General features: G+C 34.9%; 1 protein-coding gene across 1 annotated transcript in view; it reads right to left on the bottom strand.

Annotated features, from left to right (window-relative positions):
• The window catches only part of LOC126827217 (potassium voltage-gated channel protein Shal), an 84,580-nt gene extending 61,165 nt beyond the window's left edge, over positions 1-23,415 (bottom strand). The window contains exons 1-2 of the mRNA XM_050556456.2: positions 23,145-23,415; positions 21,833-22,971 (exon numbers count right to left, since the gene is read on the bottom strand). Coding sequence (XP_050412413.1) covers positions 21,833-22,938 — 1,106 coding nt within the window. The 5' untranslated portion in view covers positions 22,939-22,971; positions 23,145-23,415. The remainder of the gene's footprint in view (positions 1-21,832; positions 22,972-23,144) is intronic.
• Positions 23,416-24,737: the final 1,322 nt, after the last annotated feature.

The following is a 24,737-nucleotide window of genomic DNA, read 5'->3' as shown; positions in this document are numbered from 1 at the left end:
GTTATAAAGAGAGATGGATAGAGAGAAATTGAGAGAGAGAGAGGGGGGTGGGGTGGGGGTAACGTCCACTCGACACAAACTAGGTCATTTCGGGACTAACATTTGGTTCAATTTTCACTTGCGTCGCTTGCGCGTAGGGGTCTTTAGCAGTGGGAAGAGACGGGAGGACCCGAAGAAAACCCACGAGGTTGGACAGGCGAACCTACTCCTTGTTACGTACAACTGGGGAATCGAAACCACGAGGTTGAACAGGCGACCCTACTCTTTGTCACGTACAACTGGGGGATCGAAACCACGCCAGTTGACCTTATGATACAATGCACACACAATTTACCCCCCCCCCCCAACGTTATAACGGCGCTACTAATTATTCTATTACTTCATTTTGAAAATATGTTTTTTTTATTTGTTGAGGGATATCCAATGCTCTTGTTACATATTGTCTTGGTATTATTAGCATCATCATCATCATCTGCAAGTATATCATTGTATTATTGTTGTTTATTGATATACTAGAGTCTACCAATTGACGATTATATTATTTCATTAATATTATATGATGAATATCATTTTGACATAATAGTGCCAAACATACACGTTATTCTTAAATAAATACAGGTTTTTAGTATTTATTATCGTGCTTTTTTGTTTTAAAGCAATATATCGAGTTTCATCTCTTGATAAACCACAACATCTCAACTAGTCACTCAGAGCGTGTATTAACTGACGTTTGCCATTATATAAAACGTCTAACATTAAGTTCTGTGAAATGAACATCTCGTTTTTATAGGGCTAATAATTACGTCTCAAAAACACATGGTGTAAGGAAAGACACTGGGAAATGATACCTGTCAGCAACACGAACTGTTTATAAAAAGGTTATAACTAGCCAAAAAATATATAACAAATTGCAGAAATGAATGAAATTCACAACGAACAAGTTAAAATAACGATTCACAGAGTGGAATCGATACAATATGGTTACTTTTTTGGCGAGGAAATGGGAATCACGGAAAATTTCATGGCCATTAATTAGTTTTGTTTAGCATATCAGCCAATGGCTTGTTATTCGAACTTGCATTAAAACGAATCCATAAATTGGATACTTATTCATGACCTTACATCAAAAGCTCCAACGAACAAAACCGGATGTGAACCTGCGGCCATGTTAAATCTTATGTGACTTTTAAGTAGCTGCATTATGCAACATGCCAACGTGCCATATTATCTTTCTATACGTATTAATTTCACAACCATGTTGTGCATGTAAATCGTGAAGCAAATGATATCAATAGATGCATTTTTGGCAATAAATAATTGCTCGACAGTTTTACTTTTTATCCAGGTGTTCAAGACTTGAGAACGACTCATTAGTTTGTTTATTATTTAGCAAGCCACGTGGCCCCGTGACCTTTTCAATTTACTGCCTGGCAATGATGGAATAATGCGACTGTTGTTGGGAATGATGCTAGGGGATCGACTGATGGGTTGAAAGCACTCCCCTACCCTACATTTCACCTGTTTATATCCTCAGGTGGTTAATAGCTAGGTACCCGCTTGACCCTACACATGTGTTTACAGGTAAAAATAACATTCTGCACTCGAAACACGAGTAACTCATTCCTATCAATAATACACAGGTTACCGTAAAGAAATTAGAGAATAACAACATAACCCTGGTTTATATACAGGTAAACATTATATAGCGCTGTTTGCTGCGTATCCAATTATTCTTTGTTCAGTCTGTGAATTACTCTATTGACAGATTCTAAAAATGAAATAGAATAAATATTCATTTCACTGTTCGCCAGTGCTTATGAACATTTTCTGTTTTAAAAAAACCATTTACCTGACACGCCCGTTTGTTGGCTTAAAGGAGATAGAACTCTTTGATTTGTGCCTACCAAAGCATTGAATTGGCTTAATTGTATACGTTACATAAGTTTCGGAAGATTAGGTTGGATTGAATAATAATTTTATTTTCATTTTGACTAATTGTGTACATAACACTATCTTTTTTTCTATTGAAGTTAGGCCATTTTACTTTTGACACCCAAATAAAAGATGGCTGCTGATTTTAATTTTAAAACAAGAATAGAATTGGAATTGAACCATTACTATGAACGCGTATCAGACTGACAGAGCTACCATTTGTTCAGTTCATTATTATGATGGAACCGTAAATTAACAATAAACCATCGAACCACGCAGGGCATTTAATTAATATATTTGGTTGTTTACAAAAACTGACTAAGGTGTCCGAAAATGGAACGAAATAATTAAATAACAAGAACAAAATTAATAGAATATGGGAATGGGTTTGACCAGAGAATTTACACAATATATTCGGTTGTTTACAAAACCTGGCAAGTAACCTGGTCATCTAATGCTCAGGGAGTATCGTGATGAAAGAGTTACAGGCTTAATAAACAACAGACTTCAGATCTATCGGTTACTCATTATTCCATAAATACATTCAAATGGTTACATTTTTCAAATGAAAGCAGAATCGTTGTTACTGGGATAGGACTTTTATACAAGAAATACTTACTGTCCGTGTAAAACAATGAACTCGCCATTATTTACCTATCAATATGGCGAACATTCAGATATCCTAACTAGTTCCCTTTACCTGTAAAAACTTGTCCGATTTCTATTTTCTCCCGCCAAAACTATTCTACACACGTGTTGAACAGACGTGCAAATCTAGAAGAACAACAGCTTTTATATAAATACATATATTGTTTTACAAAATATAACCCAACATTCAATGATTAACTGAACCTCTCTATTAAGTTTTGCTAAAAACTAACGTCGTTTCACGAGATGTTTTTATCCATATGCATTTTGACACGTGATAGCCATCTTGTGGCAGAATAAATATCATTAGTGAAATACAAGATGTATTTGTGGGTCCCACAGACCGTTTTAGATTAGAATAACATCACCTGAACCGATCGTCTTATAAATATACGCATACATTTCATTCAAACTCTGGAACAGTTATCTATAGATATTTGCATACGATAACTGCCAAGGAATACAATTCTGACCCGTAGTCAAATACACGACGATTTTAGTTAGATCATTCTATAGCACTTTCCCGGGGTTAGGCGTTTTCATAGGTTTCAAAGTGATCTAATACGTAGTTACGTAATTTCAAATCTGGAAATTTAATTCAAACATATTTTATTCCCCAGCACTTTCCAAAGTTATAAGTTTAACATAATCAGTTACCTGTCTTGGCGTCCCTGGGGTATTGTGTCCTACTTTTTACAATGCTTTGAACGCATTGCCCCTTTTTCCAATATAGGTCCAATATTCTCAGTTTATTGAACGTGTTAATAATTGCCAATGGCATATAGAAACTAGAATAATAGCATACACTAGAATGGATTTGAAGTTTCGGAGGTGTGAAAAGAGTCTAAGGTCACCATTGATCTTCACGGTGTGTATGTGTAATATCGAAGATAATTTTTTCATGATATTGACATGTTAAATTAGGAATGATTGATCTAGCGTGCAAATACAATCCAAATATGGCATCGTGTTACACCTATGTTATTTTAGCGGAAAGTTGACAATCTAAATTTGGAATAATATGCTTTACAGGAACCAAAATACTACCAAATTTGACCACTGCGCTTCAAAGAAACGTTTTTCCTGGACATCAAATAGACATCCGTTTGAAAATAACTGAAGGGTCATTCCATGTCAAGTGGACCAATTTCTCAGAAATTGTAAAGTGACACCCTCAGAAAATAATGAAAAACATACATGTTATGATACATGCAAATTTATGTAAAAGTGCAAAGTTATATGACTCTAGCATTAATATTGACTGAGATATAGGGGTACCGTTTCGCAAGTTATATGACCTATTATATGACCTGGTTTTTGTGATCTGATTTTATTCCATCTAGTAAGTCTATATTCTTAAAATTGTGGGGTTTGTAAGAGAATGCTATATGGATTAAGAATTTGGCTTTCAATAATGTTTGTTCAAACAATACCCATTGATACATTTTACATGTGATAAGTAACAACTTCTAATATATTGTATCGAAATATTGATTTTTTTTTTTTTTTTTTTTTTTAATTTTTGTTTGCACAAGTATCAACTTTTGGCACTTAAGACACATCATACACAGTTGACGGTACTTGTTCTGCAAAGGTTGATAGTAAATTCTTAATCTATTTAACATTCTCTTACACAGCCCACAGTTTCAAGAATATAGACTGATTAGAAGGAACAAAATCAGATCACAAAAACCAGGTCATATAATAGTAGTTTCAATACTTGCCAAAGGGTACCCTATTTAAAAGGCCATATCTCAGTCAATGTTAATGCTAGAGTCATATGACTTTGCAGTTTTACATAAATTTGCATTTATTATGACATATTATTTTTTTTATAATTTTCTGAAGGGGTCATTTTACAGGCACTAGTCCAGGCACTATTTGTAAAAGAATGCCTAAGATGAAAATGTAAATGGAAGTTAATTCAATTCAATCCGAGTAAGATTTTAATTTTTGTAATAACAGGTGATCATTGATTCGAGGTTTTCTTTCGCTTCTATAATACAGACCCTAGGTGCACAGAGATGCATGTAGGTAAGTTTACTTTGTCTACAAAATCGGACACAGCTTCTTATTAAATTCTGACGTTTTCATGGCAAAACAAGTAACTCATTAATTTCATGGCAAAACAAGTAACTCATTAACGATGTTAAAACGTTCAACCTTCAAAATATTGCATCATAAAATATTTCTCACGTCTTTCAAACAAGGAAGATGGGGGATAAAAGTAGGTGAACATTGAAGGTTAAAAAAGTGGAATAAAATGGCGATTATTGACGTATTTCCAGCAAATACTTTGAACAGCTGACTAGTTAAGCTGCCCAAATTGGAGGCAGATTAAACATACGGTTGAAATGTTTTGCTGTAAACGAGACTTTTATTTTATTTTATTCAAACTTGGAAAAAGAGTTTATTTTGTAACGACTGATTATATCTGTCGCACGTGAAATTATTGTCTTGCTAATGCCTCTTTTAGTCGTCACAAGTTGCTTCGCAAATAATATTATAGACACGAGAATGGTAAAAGAAAAATAACACTGAATATAAATATAAATGTCCATTAAAATTTGATGTCTTTGATAGTGTAGTGATGTCTTTGATGCTGTCTGTGTTATTATAGTGTGATAGTATAGTGTTGACTGTGATAGAATAGTGATGTATGTGATAGAATAGTGATGTTTGCGATGGTATAGTGTGATAATGTATTAAAGTGATGGCTGTGATAGTATACTACCATACTTTAAATCTAACAACAAAATATTCGTCTTAAATAATGAAACCTATCTAATAAATCTATATTAAATTTATAATTTATTTATAGGTCACATTCCTTTGCTTCTTGGAGATTGTGTGGATTACCACAATTGATGTGTTCATCACAATGGCCTATCTCTGTTAATTGTAATCCCATCTTCAAGGAATCTACATTTTGCACCCAATGCAAACTTGTTTTGTTGTATCCACAGAAGGGCGCATATCAAAAACGTTAAACAACCCATAAATAATAAACTACTCAACCATTTTCTAACAAGGACATTTATAAAAATCGGACAAACAATTTGTCTGTTAGACTTGGAGGTGTAGAAATCAATTATAATGGGTCCGCAAAGGTTAAAATAAAACCATTAAGATATACGATACAATAGATAGAATTTTTTATTCAATGTCACCAGTTTTTTTTAAATCAAATTGTATTACTGTTTTACATAGGAGATATTACCATTACGCCCACTCGGACTAATGCTGCCCCCCCCCCCCAAAAAAAAAACAAAGAAAAAAACCAAACTTGATTTGAAATAGTTTATTAATTGAATCTAAATTAATCAATCCCAAAAAAACAAATTGGCTGTTTTATTTCCATCTGAGAAAATAAGATTTTATTTGAACAATATAAATGTGCATTATGCAGCTTGTTGTGAAGTGGGCCTAATTGGTGTGCGACAACCTATTGTACTCACAATTTCCAACATTTTGTTTGTAAAACCATCGCTAAATACAGCACAATGTAATTGGATAAGCGAGATGCAATTACGAGGGCAACTACAGTCTGGTCGATCGTGACATGAATAATAAGAAATATTAGTCTGCATTAAAAAAAATTGGCTATCCGCCATAACAGTATAATGTCACGTGACTGATCGAATATAACCATATTCAAAACATGTTTGCTAGATGTATTTTGAAGACATTTACTAGCCCTTATCTTTGTCTTTATTTTCAAAATATCTAGTCAGCCAGACAAGTCTTGTTATACAGCTCGGATGCACAATAAGGCTTGGGGTCGTTGAAAACTAAAATGAAGAAAAATATGTGAATCTTACTGTACGGAGATCTCCGGCATAAACTGTTTCTATATTAACTTCCGATTCTTACCATCATTTATATTGGTTTCACAGTAGATATGATATAAACTTTCTAGTCTCCAACTCAAATCTAGACGCGGATCAAATCCCCTCCTCAACCACCCTCTTTCACAATTTAGGGTTTCCGGGGTCCGAAATAATCGACAATCGACAAAGACATCCAAAGCGTTCCATTTCTGGGGTAGGTACCCACTCATGTGATTTTCGGACCTTCGGCGATCACGAATTCTCACTACCACAATTCAATATGGAAATCTTAAATTTCTGGACCTCCTAATGCTGAAAATTCTGGATCCGCCATTTATAACTAGGCCTACAATAGATGCTATTAATATCGTTTACGTCGTTTGGCATTTAGTGTCGTGCAGGGCTTTCTATTTATATAAAAAAACTAATCAACGACGGATAACCTGTTATATAGAAATTGTGGATTTCGTAAAGGCAAACGAAAAATTAAACTGACGTTCATTAGCATACCATTAAGTTCGCCCAATAGAAGTACGCCATCATCATTTCAGTCTGGCTATTATAACAGCCCATATTATAAATATGAAGAGGCCCATTATCCAGATATACATTCAAAGAATATAATACTACAGTAGAAATGGTCGCCATGCATAACAATAGCAACCAACAATAATCATTGATTAATGCATCAGTATTCCTGCATAACAAAATGGCGGAAAACACAGCTTCGTTTCTCTAATCTCGTCATTATTTGTTCAACACGAGATTACAAGATAACTCGCATTACTACATTTATCAAACGTTTAGACTGGATAATCCATCGCACGAACATACCTTGATTTACCAGAATATCCACCATTCGCTAGTAATAAGATTTTATCAGAACAGTCCGTTATAATATAGGGATTTGGATAATATTGTTACAAGTGACTTAAATATTATGACATACTTTCTGCCAGACTGCTAAAAATAACTCAGATTAAAAGGGATATTGAACCGTTTTAAGATACTTTTCAGCATGTAATTGGATATCATAACTACTGTTTTTCAACTTCTAATATCAGCTTGATTTGGAATTAGTATTATTTTTTAAATTAATATAATTTCGTTTAGCAGGTGGGGATTACGACTGATTAGCTAAATGTTTTCTTAATATTATTTTATTAATATCATTTTTGTAGAAGGCTGGACTGCTCTTTTAAAGGGGAACATCACTTTTGTTATGGTTGGGTTTTTATATTAGATACAAGTTTTATAGTTTTTAATTGTTTTTACTTCAGATTAACTTTCTGTAGATAAAAACCCCTTTCAACCATTTCCTCCTAAATATACAACAAAACAGCTCATTTAAAGGGGAACATCACATTTGGTATGGTTGGGTTTTTATATTAGATACAAGTTTTGGGTTGTATGGTTTTTAATTGTTTTTACATCAGATTAACTTTCTGTAGATAAAAAAAACCCTTTAAACCATTTCCTCCTAAATATACAACAAAACAGATCTAGATTTGAGTGAGATGGGTTAATATTATTTGGGCACGTTCTTCAGATGAGAACGTGTATTCTACGCCTGTTAATAATTATAAGCATGTATAGATGAGATCAACATCGTAAACTATGTATCAAGGATATCCATGTCTTCGATACTTTCTTAAATTAACTGCGTTATCATGATGAAGATTCCTACAAAGACTTGTGAATGACTAGAAAAACGAAAGTAGGCACAAATTGAGTTAATCACGAGCCATGTAATCGAGCCAATACAGAGCCTGTTTATTCTAGACAAGTAAAAAGGTCTGATGAACCTTTTATCCTAAGTAAATTGAGATATACCAAATGTTGTATGTATACAATATTATATGGGATGAGTTACTATAAGGTGATAGGTATATATATACTAGAGACAAGTTAACTGTACCTATATACTATAGAGAATAGGATATGGTAACTATTAGTAATATGTTGATATCCTTCTCTAAATAACAACCACCAGTCCAGTCTCGATCTCATTCTATCATATATATTTAAACGTAGACTATTGTCAGTTGATACCTAGCAACATTTTCTCAGAGACTTCAGTGACAATATTTATATAAAGTTGCTATTTCCGCCGCAATTGTGTTGAAATACGACTTTAATGCAGTGGCCGATTACATAATTCAAATAAAAAAAATACAATGCCATGCCAAACATAATAACAAGATATTTAATTAAGTTGTACTTTTCACCTTGTTACAATGTACCTTAGTTTTTATGATAACCAATGTTGACAACTGTAAACTGTTGTTAATATACAGTGCCAGTAAAAGATGTGATAAATAAGCGTGAATGTGTTCCTCCGAGAATTTCCTTCCTGAAAGTCATCTGTTTCTCAACTATCTTTTTAAATACATTATATAAAGGTATACGTATAGTACCCATTCTAAACATAGATGATCGCTAGAGACTGGAATAACATTACTCAGCAAGATGGCTACCTGTTGTTACTAATTATAGATACACAGATACACAACCCCTACTAGATAGAACAATAGTTATTTGTATACCATCAAATGCATTCATTGTATTCTTTCTAAGCTTAGTCAATCCAAACACCAGCATTGACAATGGAAATGTGCTGACTTGGTTTCTTCTGAGATACAGTTGACCAACGATTTATAAATTTGACCAATATAAATCTAAATGAATTTTTCATGACTTCAAACAAGACATATCTGAATAAACATTCCGACATAAAAACATTTGAAACTCTAATTTATCATCGTATTCATGGTTACGTGGTTGCATCATTATTTGTTAATGATTTTTATGATTTGTTATGTATCTAATATCAGCCAGTCTCTCATATTGCAGGTATAACTATAAATATAATGGACATATGTTCTTGCAAAATTATGGAACAGTATTAACAGTTGGTGCGTCATAATAAAATTTTTATTAAAACATTTTCTGTGTATTTAGATTAAGGGGACACCTATGGGGGTAGTTTGTTAATAAACACATGCTCAGGTGGGTGCTAATATTGAAACCTTGAAACACTACTCTTACATCTTCTAGGACCTCCCAGTTAATCAGTTTCACATAATTAGGTAAATTATTTTGGTCAAAGCACAATTATCCGGTCTGGCTCCAGAACAAACTTCAAACAGTAAATGGTAAGGAAAACTGAGTGAGTTATGATAAACGTTAGGGTATAAATAGCTACATGTGAAGTAAGATGGTAGTTGTTGTTGGTAAGTTTTTAACATGGTAACAACAGATGGCATCTACTGTCGAATCGGTGCCAATAATATAGTTAGGTTAACTCGTCCCTATATCTATACCCAATATAAGCAACCATTTACTCTTATACTGATAATAAACCCGATTTATTATCAATGTGACACATCTACTAAATCTAGATTTTTTGTTATCCTTATCAATGCATGTAAAATGTGAAATTCCTATATATTTGTGTAATGACAAAAGGATTCCTGTAGGCACAATCCGTGACTATAAAGGGTTTCTATTTGGTGAGTTTAAAACAATCTTTTAAAATGGTGTTGCTTTTCATTCAGTTACAGATAACATATTACAATTCTATAAATCATAGTTTGCGTTCCGAGAACTGGTCAATATAATTGGGGCTAAAAAAAAGTTAATTTATCTAAGATGAAGCTGTAAACCAAATGTACAATTTTACTAATATTGGGTATTTACAGAGACCTTAATCTAAATGCTTATAAATGTCAAGGTTTTCATTGTATAAAATTCACATAAAATAATGATTATTGTAAATATATATCCACCCCCTTGGGTCTTTTACAATTAGCACTAATGAGAAGCAGAAAAAACACTGTCATTTTATAATTAGGTCGACACAATTAAGAACAAATCAAGTATAACATTCACAATGAATTCCCTTGAGAACGTTTGGCAATGTACGACAATTAACTACGTCTGAAAGTGCACAGAATCGCCAGAATTCATTGATTCCATAAGTTTCCGTCATTCACTTGCAATTTCCGATCTTAATGAAGCATTATCTAACTAGGTTATAAGTGGTATGTCACATGGGTATTATTAAAGCACCAACCTATGCTTCAAGTAGCAATAGTAATAACGACGAAGTCGAACTATATTGTGAAATAAGGCTACAAATAAACAAAAAAATCGACTTTTGTTAAAGTCACAATCTTTTAAACTGGCCCCATTATCCCAATTAAGATTATTTTTTATCATTAATAGTTTAGTATAAATTTCAGTATGCATATCCATATTTTAATTTCATAATCGCAATCAGTCTACTCTGTTAACATATTTTTTTTTCTTCAATTTTATTATTTATTTTTGCATATTTAAATTTCTGGTAAATTTCAAGTCCTCCAATGATTATTTTGGGGAGTTCTTTCATTGTTTCATTTCTCCCTCATTTCCATTTCAGTTGTATTCAAGTTGTCTGGCGCTTTATATTCTATGTTATCTTTTTGGTTTGTTCTGCCATTTAAAAAATATAAAAAAATCAATCAAATGTTTGGTTTTTTTTATAATTTTACTCTAAGGTATAATCAGACAACATAATTATAAACTAATTAGACATTTTTTTAAAGAAATTGTATGTGTCGATCGATAAAACTTGTGCAATGTCAATATTAGTATATAACTGTTTTATTATTAGCTTGTCTATAATGGAATGATGGAATGGACGGATTGGTTGTCACCTCTATTTTTCGGTCCTACTAATTTTGGCGATATTGATAAAAAAAAAATAAACATCCCCCCCCCCCCCCGCTATTCTCGGTCATTGTCGGTGACTGGTAGGCCCCTTAGTTTTTCGATTAACTGTCGTAACGTGGATATTTTCGGCATGTGGATATTTTCGAAAAGCTCGCAAGAAATCGAGTTTGTCGTCTTGGACTTTGGCGAGGCCAATAAGGCAATAAATGGGCATTTCAGTGTTGCTTGAGTTTGTGTTAAGTCATACCGTACTCCTCGCAATGTTTCGTTTGATAAATCTGGACCCAACACTGCTCTATCCATGAATTAATTTTGGGCCTGACAAATACGCCCTTGGTCTACCAGATAATCCAAAAAACTCGCCTCGGATGGGGTTTTTCTACTCTCTACTCTTAGTTACGACCTTGGTGAAGCACGTTTTAATTTGTAACGGTATCCAAATACCGTACCGCCCAACCCAGCAATGCTTATGTTGATGTTTCAAAAGAGATAGTGATATGTAAGGTTCATAATTGCATGCCCATATAGCTCAAAGCCCAATTCCTGGAACTGATATGAGAACAAAAACAAACATGGTTGTAATTTCTGATATGTGGTTTAGGTTGGCGGTACATTGGACCCAAGTTGAGTCCAACATGGCCGCCGCATATTAATGAGTCTACTTGGGAAATACCAACGCTAACCCTAACCCTTTTTTTAGAAAACTTAACTTGTGTCCAATTTACCTTTTTGCCCTCTAAGGTTTACAAACTTACAGCCCAAGTTGTGATTTTCCCTGTACCAACTAACATGTAAAAGTTAATATTCACATATTATACGTATATTGATTAAATGTTTCAAACTACACTAGGTTTAACGTTTTCTAATTATGGCGAAAAACAGTGTTGCCATGGAATCTCTGTATTTTGATATATTATTACCAAAATGGCGACATCTAGTGACAGTATTTTTGGCTACAGCACGTGCTACTGGCACGCCATAAAAGTGTAAAGGCACGCGACAGGATATGCTAAGCGTCAATTTATCACAATGTAGGTATTATTGATTGTATTTGCAGGAGTATGAATGACAAACCTAATCCATATGGTACTGCTATAGAATAGCCGCTCTCGCATAAATAGAACATACAATTTGTATTATTCAACTTCTATTGAAAACAGTAAAAGTTTATAAATTATATATTATCCGGAAAGCGTGTTGGTTCGCATTATGGTATGGGGTGATCCAATAGACTTTTTATACCGCAGTAAATTATTTAATGACATCGACGTTGTTACTTGAAGACGATTCGTAGCTATTTTTAAACAACAACGATATATAGAATTTCTATAGTATATTTTTGAAACAATATACGACCAATAAGCGTAAGATAAAGTGACATATTATGTCAACACCAATCAAAATATTATTTCTTAAATATAATTAATTAAAAACAATCCAATTTGTTTTCCGTGAATAAATACATATACGTGTATTAAAGGAGAATTCTCAAATTTCACAGAAAAACCAAATAAAAATGGGTTAGGTATGTAGATCAGACGCCACAGTGAGACGATACAAACGCTATGGTCTAAAATTATCAAATCAAATATTGAGTTGATTGAAAATGATCGCTAAATTTACTGAACAATGAGTGTGATACGTAGCTAATTCTTCAACTGTATAATTATAAATGACTTGATAATCGAGACGATCACTTACTAGTATAAATTCGGCAAGTATACTAAGCAGCAAAAGAAACGTCAGGTTGGTATGTTACTCTGAATAGACACATTGCATAAAACTTGCCAAATGTTTTTATTGTATATTTGTGACCACATCTCCGACTATAGCTGAACAATAAGGCTCCTTCCCAAACACAGAATTGAAGCCAGGAAATGTTCTCAAAAACGCAACCTGACTTCTGAGATGGTAATGTGTTCTCCATGATTTTCATGTAGCTCATGCTGCACGTGCTGTTCACCGGGGCCAGCCCTATAAAATGCACCCCCATACCTGGTTGAATCATTCACACTACAACGTCAGCAGTATGCCACGACTCACGACAGCTCAGAGGAACCAGGCGATTGGAAGACTCGACGCTGGCCACACTGCCAAGCCGTTGCCAATCACTTCCAGGTCAATGTTCGGACCATCTACAAGCTTCGGCAACGCTTTCGAGCCACCAACACCGCGGATGATCGCCCCCGAACTGGTAGACCAAGGGTTACCACAAGGCGACAAGACCGCCATGTTGTGCGACAGCACGTGCAGAATCCCTTTACATAGGCATCTGAGAAAGCACGTCAGACAGTGGGAACACACGGAAGACCCATCAGTACCGAAACAGTGCGCCGACGTCTCACCAGAAAGAACATCCATTGCCGTAGACCTTACCGTGGACCGATCCTCGCAACTCGCCATGACGTGAACGTCTACAGTTTGCCCAACAACACCAGAACTGGCGACACGGGCAATGGAGAACTATTCTGTTCACAGATGAGAGTCGGTATTGCGCCTCAACTGCAGATGGCAGGACCAGAATATGGCGTCGACGTGGGCAGCGTTATTCTGACCAGTGTATCATGGAACGAGACTCATGGGGAGGTCCAAGCATAAGTGGGTCATGTGGTGTTCCAAATCTTGGCCCAGGGAGAGGAGGCGACATCACAACAGTGCGCTACATCGATCAAGCTCTCAGACCCCACGCCATAGCACATTTCGCGGGGTCATAGCACATTTCGCACATCATCGAAACAACGTTTTCCAGCATGACAACGCCCGTGCCCACGACGCCAGAGTTACTCGGGACTTTCTACAGCAGAACGGTATGAACGTTATGCACTGGCTAGCCCTTAGTCCGGACTTAAACCCGATTGAACATCTTTGGGATGGAATTCAGAGGAGACTTAATAACGTCGTACCGAGACCAAACACAGCCGATGGATTGCGCCAGGCTTTTCTGAGTGTGGTTCCAGGTGCCAATGGCGTTCATCAATCGTCTGGTTCACTCCATGTACAGACGAAATGCCAGACGAAATACGTTACATTTGAAGAGAAGGTCCCAAAACCTTTGTCGCTACATCTAATCACAGATGTTTTGATTTGACGCAAATTGACCAAATTGACTGTCTCGTCCCGTGGTCTATAATTAAGAAATTTATATTTTTGTACTTTTGGGCTGATCTGTAATTGCTACAGAGAAGGATTGCACGCATCCTCGATCAGATAAAATCCGTTAATAAATAAGAAATATAGCGATACTGGCTATTTTCAGACGGAAGGCAATTTGAAGAATGTTCTTAGTACTGCCCTCTCATCCGTCACGTCAGACTAAGCGTGAAACATGTCACATACAGCATATTCTTCAACTTATCTTGTGGTGTTTTGGAATCGTGGGAGTTCCAATACGCATTATTCATTCTTGATAATATGGGAATACATGTATAATGAGATATGTCTGAAATTGCGGTACAACAATCTTTTAAACGGTATTTTTTGTTGAGATGACAGTATTCTATAGATATACGTACGTATATTTGTTAAAGTATCATCTGTAGTTTAATTACGGAGTTAGGTTCTTGAAAATAATACCGAAATTTCAGTGTTGGAATTTGTCTGTAGAAAATCACGCCAAGACCGAGGTATAGGTCCTGGGAAATAGAGAAAATGGTTTTGGGCCATCGATTGTGGCTTTTAAAAATGGCGTCGGACGGGGAACACGGGTATTTTTTTCTATTTTGGCCATATAGCAATTAAGGCTGACAACATCGAAAGTGTAATTTTCCCCCTTTGCAATTAAAACATATAAAACAAATATCTGCTTCAATTTAGTTTTTTGATAAATAAATATAATAACGATGCTTTCAAACTCTTTACTAATATTCACAAATTAAATGTTTCAGAGCTATTTTTCAAATCATAATTATATAAAAAAAAATATTCATAATTATGGTTGTGTCGTGTCGAGCGCTATACTATATATATAGCAAGCTGTTACATCTCGTTCTGTGTATAATATTTATTATCCTACTATAGAATATTATTAATACTTACCGTGGGTAAATTTATTTGCACTTTTTAAGTATCGGCTGTACTATGACGATACATGGATTGCGACAGTGGTTGGGTTTGTTACTGTTTTACGACTGACGTTTTTCACAAATTTGACAACTTTGTCGTGTTTTTCTTCTATTAAGGGGCGTTGCGCCAAAATGAAGGACAAATATTTGTATAGTTTAGGAACACACATAATCAAAAGTAACCGTACCAAAGGCATATTGGAAAAATTGAAAAAAAAATTAAAATCGTAACCTTCTGACCTTTTAAGTTTAGATTATTGTTTTGTTGATTTCAAGCCGATATATTTATCAGTTTAAACTTTTTAAATATATTTAATTTCAAGGAGATTATCTTAAGTACAGTCAGTACAGTCGGGGTTTATTTCTTCGAAATTACTATCTAAATAACAACTGACTCGGTGAGCAAGGCGCTGGCTCACTAACCAAACGTCCCCGCTTCGATCCTGGTGTTGGTCAACACAATATCTCGATATTTTTCAGACTAGTTTACCCTTGTCAATTTTGCAGGACGGGGAACTGGCAAGGAACAGCGTCGGATGGGATGAAAAACTGAGCTCCCGTATACATGTGGCGTGCACGTAAAATAGCCCTTAGGAGTATGCGGAAAGGCCACTGTCATGGCAAAATTTTCCCCGGAGGCACACTGCGTGGCGTATGCCCGTATTTATTATCTCGGTTGGTGAGTAAAAATAGGACGTTCCACACCATTTCATATCTATTTACAGTCTGTAATAAAAGATTAATGTCCGTTTTCCTATCTGATATACCATTGGAGGCCACGATTATGAATAGTGTTTATCATGGATAAAAATGTATTTAAAATTAATGATAATTATTCATACACGATCAAGTCATTAAATACCATTCATTGAATGGCACCAAAAATAGCTTTCGAAACTGAAAGGATGCTGTTGGTACTGATATTCTCCTAATTCCTGGGTTTAAAGCATGTTTCTCAGAACAGAGTGGCTGCTTGATTTATAATGTCTGTGAGCCTATGTATATAACAGTCGGCAATGACTTCTTATGAAATACAAATAAAAGTTGCACGGGGATTAAATTAATAGACTACCTACGCCTATTTTTAACCTTTCAAGCAGCATGTTAGAGACTAATGATAGACTAAATATATATAGTGCATTATCCGTAGCCGCGGTTTCCTTATTTTACGGGGGTTTAATGCTAAATAAATTACCATTAGTTTCTTTTATTCAGTTTAAATCATCGTATATTACACCCCCACCTCTCCTTTTATATACATTTCCAAGAAATATGTAACCCTCCAAGTCTAAAGACAATTTATTGTAGCAGTAGGTCTGTAAACGTGTCTGGTTTTCTATATAAAACACCCCCCTTCCCGTATAGGAACATACAATCTTGAACTGACCAACATAATCCTGCGTCATAAGTAAACTATTTTGCGCAATTAATTGTTTATATCTGTTCCTGTATCTGAATCAACATGAAGAAGGGTTCAAGTCGTACGAACGCATATCCGAGATCGCAAAATTAGCTACGTGATCATCGACCCTATCGCTAGTTGGCCAATTTGAATTTGAACATGTATTACACCTGTTGGAACTGTATTGATGAAAATCTGTTTCATAATGACCATGCCAAAAACAAATAATCCAATAGCAGTGTGTGTGTGTAAAACCAGACATTATGTCCAGTCTTTGTTAATGCTAAAATTGTTAATAAAATAGTTATTCTGATAATGAGTGGCATTAATTTGTTGTCAAATTTTAGTCAAACCACAAAATATTATTGAAATTTAGTATTAACTGTATGATGAGAAAACGGTAACATTTTTAGTTTAAGTAATGTTAGTTTTTAGTCGATTATAGACAGCTATGATACCAATCTTGTTGGTTGAGATAGATGGTACCAGAACACATTGTGGTGTGTATATATGTTGAGTTAAAAATAGCAAATAGTTAGTTTAGTATTTCCTTGTTCTGTACTTTTTTTAATTATGACGTCGTAAGTACTTACAAATTACTCACCAGGGAAGCTAAAAAAAGCAAGCACAGCACATACTTAGTATCAACTCAAAGAACAAACACTATTTATATTAAGATGCTATAGTTAGTAACATTGGGGGGTACCATGTGTTTCTTTAAAAAGGTAGCAATTATAAACTGAACCACTACGAAAAGACTAATCAAGGCGTCACTAACTGCTTCGATTAGCAATTGTAAACTTAGTCACTACGAAGACACCATTCAAGGCGTCATTAACTGTTACGATTAGCAATTGCAAACTTAGCCACTATATAAAGACCATTCAAGGTCACTAGCTTTTGTGAATTTATCGGATGCGATCGAATTTGTGGTTTGCCGAGAACCCTTGCGAAGAAATCACAAATTCGATAGTGATCTAATTCTTTTGAAATAACACACTATCCTTTAAGTACGGACTTATTCCAGGGCGGTGGTTGGTGCAATGTATGTTCTGACCATTAACCTGACCAAAGTAATAAGTTGTTCATTGGTCTATACTGCACACCATTTTTCTGTGCCCCAGTCAGAATTATATGTTATTAAATTGCTTATTATTTCAACGTACTATAGGAAATATTTCAAAAGTAGTGGGTTACCGTTTTCTTTTTATTATTCCATATTTGATTAGGAACACGTCATTCCAATTATCGCAACAGTTAAGTTATGTAGTTAATTGGCTTGATTATAAATCATTTACTTCTGGGAAGAAAATTGGCAAACATGAAAACCACATAATGATAATGTATTAACAAAGTGCATACATAAGGTACTAATTACTATGTGTTGGCGAGAGTATACGGTGTATCTTTATCTATTTTATCTATATATTGGTAATGTGCATATGGGTGTACGTACATTCTTGCATACAGTAGACTCACTATATGCATATCTCTACATAACCCAAGATTACTCTCACCATAGTTTGGCAAACTTGCAAGACAATTGTTAATCTTAGAAATTAAACCTTTCTAGATAGGTCTGTATGTTAAGAAGCGTTATGATTAAATGAGTTTCAATTGATACTTAAACAGGTTTTATTTGCGAACCTAAATTCCCTTCAAACCTAAAGCTCCCGCTTCTGCACAAAATTGAAATTAAATAGTCTCAATCATCCCAACTCAGATTGCCTTGACTACACCATATGCCCATTTTTGTTGATTTTTGGGTTTGCAATGGACGAAAAATATAGAATAGTTTTGACCTCTTTTTTAGAATCCTTAGACATCAACCGCAGTACAATGGTCACTGACAGAATATTGTAAGCTACCTTGTATTAATCTCTCTTAATAATATTTAATTGCGAAACTATTTTTCCTAAAAAATATCAAATTGACAACCATAAAGAACACAAAAGCTCTTTGTGTTAGATGATCCTTTGTTTCGACAGATCATATAAATAGACTATAAATCAAAGACATATCACATATAAAGAGGTTATTTTAGTATCAGGCAGACTTGTTGAGAATTCTTAAATTTAACGAATCGAAGATTAAAATACCAGTTATTCTATTCAAGGAAACGAAAATTAAAAATGTCGAGTTTGTGTGAAACACAACCTACCAAATAAGTATGTTTATATGAAGTGACAAGCCCTTATTTGGTATACTGGTTTGAATAGTTCAATGGACTATTTATGTTTCTTATTACAACCTAGTCCAATTGTACTAATAATATAGAAACATGAACAATAATATGGAAAGTATGATAGTTTACCCAAGAATTAATTCCAACAATAATCTAATTCTACTAGAACAAAAAGAAACACCACTACCGGAATAAATTATGTTCTTGACTCGTGTGATTTAACCCAAAAGTTCGAATCCTAACATTGTTACACTGGAGCTACTTTAATGAATGAACATGGAGGAAATTAATATAATTTGTGCGATTCGGAATAAGCATCAAACAAGCAACAGTCGTGCTTCTAGAGAAATGCAATGAAGATAGTCCAAGCATATTCTATTTACATCCATTGAGTGATTTAGCCAGATACGACGTATCCGGGAATCTTGTTGGTTATGAAGTGAAAGCGTTATCTTAAGTGCTTTAACCATTTGTACACATCAAAACACAAACAGGATTTCTATTAGACTATCTGTAAAATGTTTGTCATAATGTGTGTTACCGAATACTCTGATGGGTTAAAACAAGATTTCAAGATTTTCTTTATCTCCACATCATAAAATCTGAGTAACTTTTAATCTCCAATAAAAAATTAAAGAACGTGGCCGAGATGTTAATTTCGTGTTTAGTTTACGCGTTACAATCAGAATTTTAGAATGACCCTATTAACCCTTAGAAACGGGTCAGTAACGTCGAGTACAGAACTGAATAATTAGTGATGTATTGAACTCTAATCAGTGTCAATCAATAGTTGATGTTGTATATTACACGGCGTTTTAAACCTGTTAGTTAGTTAATTAGATTCTATTTAAATAGGTCTTATTCACACGACCGACTATCATATGGTTATCCCGATTAACAATTAGAACAGAATATGTCAATTTTTGTCTGTTTAGAATTTTGGAATTACTCGAGTCTGTTCGTTCATGCTATGTTCTAGAAGTATAGATGTAAAGAATTGTACACGGGAAGCAAAGAGACTCAATATTATATCTTTTTCAAAAATAGTGCCAGAATATGTTGAGCATTTCGCATAATGTTACCAATTATTAAATTCATTCGGAAAGATTAATTGATAACATATAGATACATGCATATAGTCCATATCATTCATTAATCGATATTCCATTTTATCATTGATGCACGTGTTGCAATAAATTTGAAAAGGGTAATGGATATTATATTATGGAATGGTACATTAACAATCTTTCAGAGCAATAATTATATAATCACTCTCCAATTTTTTTATTTCTTTATTATAACCTGTATCTGGAATACCGTAGGTAAAATCTTTCTAAGTTAACATGATATTTACTAGAGTATTTCGACATAAAATTATAGGCTATCTATTTAAATAACACAAAATGATAGAGATGGCAAAACTAATTTCAATATATTGTTCGTTTTGTACTTAATCACCCACGAAACGATCCAATGTCATATTTTCAGAAGCGATCGATATTCAATTTGATGATAATATGACTAAAAATAATATATGCTTATGTTCCACACGATATAGCCACAAGGACTCCGCAATTCTGAGGCAAACGATTTCATTAAAATCAATTGCATGCACATTAAGGTATACTTTTCGAATGTCTGCAATAAGAATGTGACATACATTTTCAAAATGGCGATTATTTGCAATAAAATGTTTGAGCATCAAGTAAAATTATCCCAGTGATGCAAGCAAGCTATCGTATATTGTAGTCTCGTTTTATTGTTAAAACAGTGTATTGTCTAGAATATACAAATATCGATATTTATAAAGTATATTGGTTTATAATGTTGTATAGAATTAAATAGGTAACGATAAGCTATTTCTCGCCATATGTTCAAATAAGCTTCATCTCTTTTATGGGTAAAATCTGGGTATATCGAATTATAGTCCCATCAGTGACGGAATAACCATGTATCACAAGTGCAGCGAATTTTCGAGGACCTCGCGTTAAATTGTTACAAACTATTAATTCCGATTCAATGATCCTGAACTTGCTTTATTACTATATTACTTTATTACTTCCAACTCTCATGAACGACTGGGTATTTAAGGTTAGCGGTTGCGGTTGTGGTTATTATTTTAACACAATAATTAATGGGAGTGTGGTAACATGTGAATAATCGCAACAGAATTCATAGTTTGTTCACAAAGCTGAACAGTGAAAACATGCCCCAGGTCCTTGTTCCTATATATGTGTATTGTTTTAGGGCTGATTTTATGCTATATAACAAACTCCACACTCGCTTTATTCTCGTGTTATATTATTAAACCTTCGTTGTTGAGCGATTAAAGATGATTATAAAAGTTTACGAGTTGTTTATGAATTATTAAAGAAGCGGGTTCATAATTTATGTACATATGAATGAGTCGTTATTCTACACGGCTAGTTTTAATTTATTCCAGCTGTGATAGGGGATTGGTGTGAATTGCCCACCATTGGTTCTAAGAGCAATAATTGTTGGGGAGGGGGTAGAGTATGGTATGGGAATCAGAGGGGTTTATACTTTGTAAATAGGCTGTTGTGAACTAAATCTGAAATATCAAAGTACATCAGTAATAATCTGTTTTCTAAAGTTTTCTTTCTATTACCCTTTCATTTACTTTTATTGGGAACCTTGTAATTGCACACTAAGATGGACAGACTTTGTATAGTTAGGTTAATGCTTCTCTTTGGTCCCCACAAATTAAAAAGGTAAAGTGTAGACAACCTTTCTAATATTTATGAATAAATCTGTCATATGGTAGGTGCTAATAGGCTTTGTGCAATCAATTTTTATTATGTAATTTTATGTGGATATGGATGTTTAGGCTACGCATGTGCTGTCACGATGGTGCTTGCAGCAAGGGAGCTCAGGTTAGGTCTTCATCTTTATATTGCATTGTTGGTTAAGCTATGTCTTGCATAGTGTATAGTATGTTTCTGTGTATCGTATGTAAGGATGATAGTAATCAGGCTGAGTTCTTTTGAACTAGGGGAATCATCCGATACTTTCACAATAATTAGAAAAGCATACTCACCCTAATGTCGTCATGGTAACAATGGTGTACCAAAACGCTGCTGGAATACTGGTAAATTTTGTATTCGTAACGTTCTTTTCTGCATAAAACATAACTGTAGCAAATATGATTATAGCCATTGTTAGTGAAAAGAGTAAAAAGCCGAGCTCACTAGCACAACTTTTGAGGGTATAACCCAAAATACGTAATCCTTGAGAGTGACGGGAAAACTTAAAGATTCGGAAAACACGAAATACTCGAAGTGTGACGAAAGCGCCACTGACGTCATCATTGTCTGTGATGACGAGACCAATATAGTAAGGTAAAATGGCGACCACATCAATGATTGACATAACACTTCGCATAAATTTACACCTGTCCGGGGCAGCATAGGCTCTTAACAGATATTCAGCGGTGAAGATCATTACACATGCCGTATCCAGACAGAAAAACGCCACATGAAATCGTTCGCCACATGGTGGATTTATCCTAGTCCCCGGGAGTACCCCACACGGCACTGTTTCAATAACGTTAGCAATCACGGATATGGCAATGAAGAAACCAGTTACATAATAGAATACTAATGCCGTTGTACCTATATGGGGGTTTTCAAAAGCTCTCCACATTTTCTCCCGTATATTACCAGCTGGGTTAGTGTCCCCGGCTTCGGAGTCTTTGTCATCTAATAACCTTTCACAATTTTCTCGTTTTCTGTCTTTGTAGTCTTCAAAACAACAGTCTCCAATGAGATCCGGCATGATGCCGAAAAACGCCAATTCCTCATCATATGCACTTATACATTCATGTTTCGGATAATGTAACTTTCCAGTTCTGTAGTAATTTAAAATATGCCGGAAAATATCCGGATCTCTGTCGAAAAAATATTCTTTGATCTCTTCGTCGTAAAAGAATTCTCTTTCATTGGAACCCAGGAGAGTGTCCGGGTATTTTTCCAAGGTGGTGCGCCATGTCTCAAACTTCCGTCCACTGACGTTGAAGAAGAGTTTTTCGTCCCCCCGTCTGTGTTCGTTTTTTACCATCGGTGGGGGGAGGGGGTGTTGCGCTATGGGCACCCATCCGATGGCCGATGCTCGCGCAAACGGCAACCAGGCTGCGACGGACGCCATACTATTCCCCTTCGACGATAAAAGATCTAAATCCTGTATAAAAACAATTTTGAAGAATTAAGTTGAAGAATTAGAAGACGAAGGAAGAGGAGAAAGAAAATGATAGATATCTCTTTACGACTTGTGTTGGATTAAAGCTCTATTCCATTAGGTACCACACAAACCATGCATAAAGCGTATTGAAACACGAACACACTCGTACTTACAGCTCAATTCGCATAGACGATTAGTTTTAGATTAACTACATTCTAATCCCAGAATATTTGTACAAAACACGTATCAACAAATCCAATCTTGCTATTCCAATTTTCACATAGTATCCAATTAATTCACCACAAATTCTTCATACATATCTCCATCTTTCCACTGCCTGGATACTGTACCAAGCTGCACACGATATCTGCTGTTGAAAAATCCGGGCAGACGCCATTACACGATCCAGGCGCGCGTGTATTATGGAAAGCGAACAGTAGTGGTAGAAGGTTAGTGGAAGCAGCGTTAGGCAGTATATCTTATCGATCGTCTGCGTAATTCAGCCGAGTCGTGTGTGATGTTTGCATAATTAGCATTCTCCTATACAAAATTCAATACAATTCGTCTTACATGGTAGATAGAAGAGCTTCTCACTTCTGACGGGTGTCAATGAATTTGATAGTTGTAAGTTGCCTAATGGGGTCTGCACGCTTAATTAAACCATGAAATGAGCATCGGAATATTACTAGTACAGCGGTATGAATACCTATAGTCAATCCTCGTTTGTATACAGAAAGATACCGCTACACATAGAAATCACCGGCGACTTAACAAGCGGAATTCACCAGATCTCGCAGTATAAGATGAGTATGAGGAAATCAATACAGCGATTTGCTGTTTTTAAACGTACCAGATCCCCTCATGGCGGCAAAAAAATCCACTAAACTCACTTTGATACAAGTTTAATCCCCACTACAAGATATGATAATAGCACATGTCTTATTATTGTATCCAAGTCAATAAAATCTCTTTCAGATTTTGAAACGTACTGGAGTAGAGAAAACGGCTTTATATATATTTTTTTTCAATAAACAAAGAAATGCAATTGTTAATTGGAATCACAATGACTCCAAGGCAATGGATGACGTATGTATATCTTCACACAGAGGCATCTCATTGGCATAGTACGTTAAATATTCCTTGACGTCAAACGTAGCTGCTCAGCGAGCGTAAAGCAGGAATTATAAAGCGTATATTAACCTCAAAATAACAGTTTCAAAGAGGCTTAACCACATTGCATTCATGCTCAAGTGGCCGTCGACCATGTTTATCCATCTATAATAAGCAAAAAGGAAAAAAAAAATGAACTTGAATGGTTAAAGGACGGACCGGTTATTCTACACGGGATATACCTAAAGCGGAGATTTCTACATAATGTTCAACGTGCACGTCGTTCTACTGAGAGGACAGACTAAGGTGGTACTTTACCGCACCTGTTAAGTGAGAAACTTGGCTAAATAATTGGCTGAAACAAAATGCCTAGATGTTAAATAAAACAGTTAACCAAAGCTGTCGAGAACTCATTATTTTATGCCACTAGATGATGAACAAGCTTGCCCAGACTATTATCTCGGCTACCTTGATGGGTCTATCTGTATACTTTGGTGTATGCTTTAAATGGAAGAAAGGGCTACATCAAAACAAATGCAAAAACAAAATAAAAATAAAAACGGTTATTTGCTAGATACAAAAAAATATATCCCGAAATAATATATTTGGATTATTGTTAGCAAGTTCACAATCTTCATTTTATAGTTCCATATCGC

This window comes from Patella vulgata, chromosome 7 (genome assembly GCF_932274485.2).
Source record: "Patella vulgata chromosome 7, xgPatVulg1.2, whole genome shotgun sequence".
NCBI lineage: Eukaryota > Metazoa > Mollusca > Gastropoda > Patellidae > Patella > Patella vulgata.
The sequence above is the reverse complement of the archived record's forward strand: the minus strand, read 5'-3'. Positions and strand labels throughout refer to the sequence as shown.